Here is a 3,640-nt window from a genome sequence, read left to right on the forward strand (position 1 = left end):
ATGAAGGAGCATCAGGAAAGGGTAGACAAAATACCTGGCGCCCCCAAACTACTACCAAAACACGATGTGGGCCGATTCGTCGAACAGCCATACAGCGATGGAGCTGCTCCTCACCCCATTCCAAAAACCTTTAAGATGCCGCCATACTTGAAAATATACGGAACTACGGACCTAGAGGATCATCTAATCCATTATGTCACTGCAGTAAAAGGCAATGATCTGTCGAAAGAACAAGTACCTTCTGTGTTGCTAAAAAAGTTTGGCGAGACTTTGACGGGAGGAGCATTGACGTGGTATTCCCAGCTACCAGCACTATCAATATCGATATTTGAGGAAATGGCAGATAAATTCTCCACCGCCCATGCAGGAGCAAAGAAGGATGAAGCAAGGGTCAATGATATCTTCGCCATCAGGCATACGGCGGGTGAGGGACTTCGGGACTTCCTGGCCCGATTCAACAGAGTAAGGATGAGTCTGCCGAACGTATCAGAAGGGATGGCGGTAGCAGCCTTTCAAAATGGGTTAAACAAGAACGGATCCAAGGCAACCAAGAAACTGCTCAGCAGACTCATGAAGTATCCCCCCACCACGTGGGAGGAGATTCACAACGCCTACTGTGCCGAGGTAAGGGCAAATAAGGACGATTTGAACGGCCCGATTCAGCGATTAACGTCAGTGCAGACCGAGGCAAGGAGAGATCGACGTAACGAGGGGCGAAGGGATCAACCCCCACGTTTCAATCGAGAAAGGAATCAACCCTATGTCAGAACAGCTAACCCGCCTCCTCCAAGGCATACGGATGTCGTGCTACGACACACTGCACCCCTTCGAAGCGAAAGAGGTATGCCTCCACTATTATCTGCTCATAACTTTTGTGTTTCCCTTTCAGAGATAGTGTACGCGTTGGAAAAGCTGGGCACAAAGGTGCAATGGCCGCAAAAAATGAAATCGGACCCAAGCACCAGAAGGTCAAACGTCATCTGCAAATTCCATCAGGAAAGAGGACACAAGACCGAGGACTACATAGGTCTGCGGCAGGAAGTAGTTAGGATGCTGAAGCAGGGGTACCTGAAAGAACTGCTCAGCGATAAATGAAGAGCCAACTTCGCCAGAGGACGTGACCCATCTCAAGGACCTCCAAAACCACCGTCGCCAGCACGTACCATACAGATGATCATCGGCGGTGGCGACGACACAGTAATCAACCATGTGAAGTTCACCACCATGCATAAACTCAAACGGACGGTCGCCCACGAACGGTATGATGACCTCGAAGACAGTATCATCTTCGATAAGTCGGATGCCGACGGTTTGTCTTTCCCTCACTATGATTCTTTGGTTATAACTTTACGTATCACTGATACAGATGTAAAAAGAATCATGGTAGACGACGGAAGCGGCGCGTGTATTGTTCACCCGAGAGTTCTCATGCAAATGAGGCTCGAGAATAAAATAATACCGCGTTGCATAACACTAACGGGTTTTAACAATGCAGTGGAATGGACATCCGGAGAAATAGTGCTGCCTGTCCTAGCAGGGGGTCACACTGGAAACAACATTCCACGTCATGAATCAGGAAATAGTCTATAACGCCATCATAGGACGCCCATGGATACATGCCATGCGAGCCGTCCCCTCAAGCTTCTATCAAGTGATTAAATTTCCCACCCCGTGGGGAATATTCAGCATCCAAGGCGAGCCACGCACCGCCCAAGATTGCACGCACACCAAACAACTGAAAGGTGCAAGTGCGGAGGCATAGCAATCAGCCATGTCGGGAACTAAGCCCGACCCGCCAACAGAGGCCATCAAAGACCCAGACATCGTGGAAGCCTGCAAGGCAACTGTAGAGGATCTTGACCCAGTCCAATTGGACGATGCCGACAACACGAAAAGGGGTTATATAGGGCATAACCTCTCGGAGCCAGGTAAGTATCATGAATTTTTAACTAACAACACCGATTTGTTTGCCTTCTCCCATTCAGATATGCCTGGAATCCCAAAGGACATCGCCACTCACAGACTAAACGTTGACCCACTCTATCCGCCGGTACGGCAAATGAGGAGAAAGTTCAATGCTGCAATCAATGAGGCAGTCAGCGAAGAGGTGGATAAATTACTCACTAACGGTTCCATTAGAGAATCAAAGTACCCCCAATGGGTCGCCAACGTGGTGATGGTCAAAAAGAAGAACGGGAAGTGGCGAATGTGTGTAGACTTCACCGACCTAAACAAAGCATGCCCAAAGGATTCCTTCCTGTTGCCCTATATCGACCAACTGATCGATGCGACAGCAGGGCATGAATTGCTGAGTTTCTTGGACGCCTACTCCGGTTATAATCAGATTCTGATGGCCGAAGAAGATCAAGAAAAGACGATCTTCATCACTCACCGAGGAACGTATTGCTATAAAGTGATGTCGTTTGGACTCAAGAATGCAGGGGCCACGTACCAGAGGCTAGTCACCAAGATGTTCAAAGAGCAGCTTGGCAAAACCATGGAAGTCTATATCGATGACATGTTGGTAAAGTCAACGAAGAAAGAGGATCACATTAGCCATCTGAGAGAGGCCTTCGAGATATTAAGGCAGTATGGGATGAAGCTGAACCCCGAGAAGTGTGCTTTCAGCGTAACCTCGAGAAAATTCCTCGGCTTCCTCGTGTCACAACTAGGAATTGAGGTCAACCCGGATCAGATCAAAGCCATCGACACAATACCAGAGGTACTGACCAGCAAGAAATAGGTACAGAAGCTAACAGGGCGAATAGCCGCCTTGTCAAGGTTCATTTCACGATCCTCAGACAGATGCCACAAGTTCTTCAGTGTGTTGAGAAAAGGCCACGGGTTGCAATGGAACGAGGAATGCATCAATGCCCTGAGGAAGTTAAAGGTGTATCTGTCCTCACCACCACTGCTCGTCAAAGCGGACCCGAGTGAGTGTCTGCTTGTGTATTTGGCAGTATCTAAAGTCGCAGTTAGTGCGGTCCTGGTCCGCGAAAATCAAGGTACGCAATCTCCTATTTACTGTATCAGCAAAACCTTAATAGATGCCGAGACAAGGTACCCTCACCTTGAAAAACTAGCTCTGGCACTGGTCGTGGCTTCACGCAAACTTAGACCATATTTTCAATGTCACCCCATAAAAGTAGTAACGACCTTCCCTCTAAGAGGTATCCTGCATAAACCCGAGCTCTCAGGCAGACTCGCCAAATGGGCCATAGAATTAAGCGAGCATGACATAACATACCAACCGCGAACCGCCATTAAGTCGCAGGTGCTCGCCGACTTCGTCGCTGACTTCAGCGCGGAAATATTGCCCGAGGCAGAACAAGAAGCGCTTCTCGCTTCCACACGTACCGATCTCTGGATCCTCTACACCAGTGGCGCCTCGAATGCCTCGGGATCAGGACTGGGACTCGTCCTCAAAGTCCCTACAGGCGAAATAATTCGCCAGTCCATACGATGCCCCGAGATGACTAACAACGAGGCCGAGTATAAAGCTGTGATTGCAGGTTTGAAGTTAGCCCTCAAATACGGCGCCCGACGACTCATCCTCCACTGCGACTCTCAACTCGTTATAAATCAAGTCACCGGGACTTTCCAAATCAAAGAGCAGAGAAAGATATCAGTCGGAAATCCA

At 49.0% G+C, this 3,640-nt stretch overlaps 1 protein-coding gene across 1 annotated transcript; it reads left to right on the forward strand.

The window, feature by feature from the left end:
* LOC109217798 lies at positions 1-1,095 on the forward strand. The gene has a single exon (XM_019382067.1). It carries the CDS (start codon positions 1-3, stop codon positions 1,093-1,095), a length of 1,095 nt encoding a protein of 364 aa, XP_019237612.1.
* The last annotated feature ends 2,545 nt before the right edge of the window (positions 1,096-3,640 follow it).

The sequence above is a fragment of the Nicotiana attenuata genome, unplaced genomic scaffold (genome assembly GCF_001879085.1).
Source record: "Nicotiana attenuata strain UT unplaced genomic scaffold, NIATTr2, whole genome shotgun sequence".
Classification (NCBI taxonomy): domain Eukaryota; kingdom Viridiplantae; phylum Streptophyta; class Magnoliopsida; order Solanales; family Solanaceae; genus Nicotiana; species Nicotiana attenuata.

Coding starts and splice junctions, on each gene's coding strand:
- LOC109217798 (XM_019382067.1), top strand. CDS start 1: ATGAAGGAGCATCAGGAAAGGGTAGACAAAATACCTGGCGCCCCCAAA.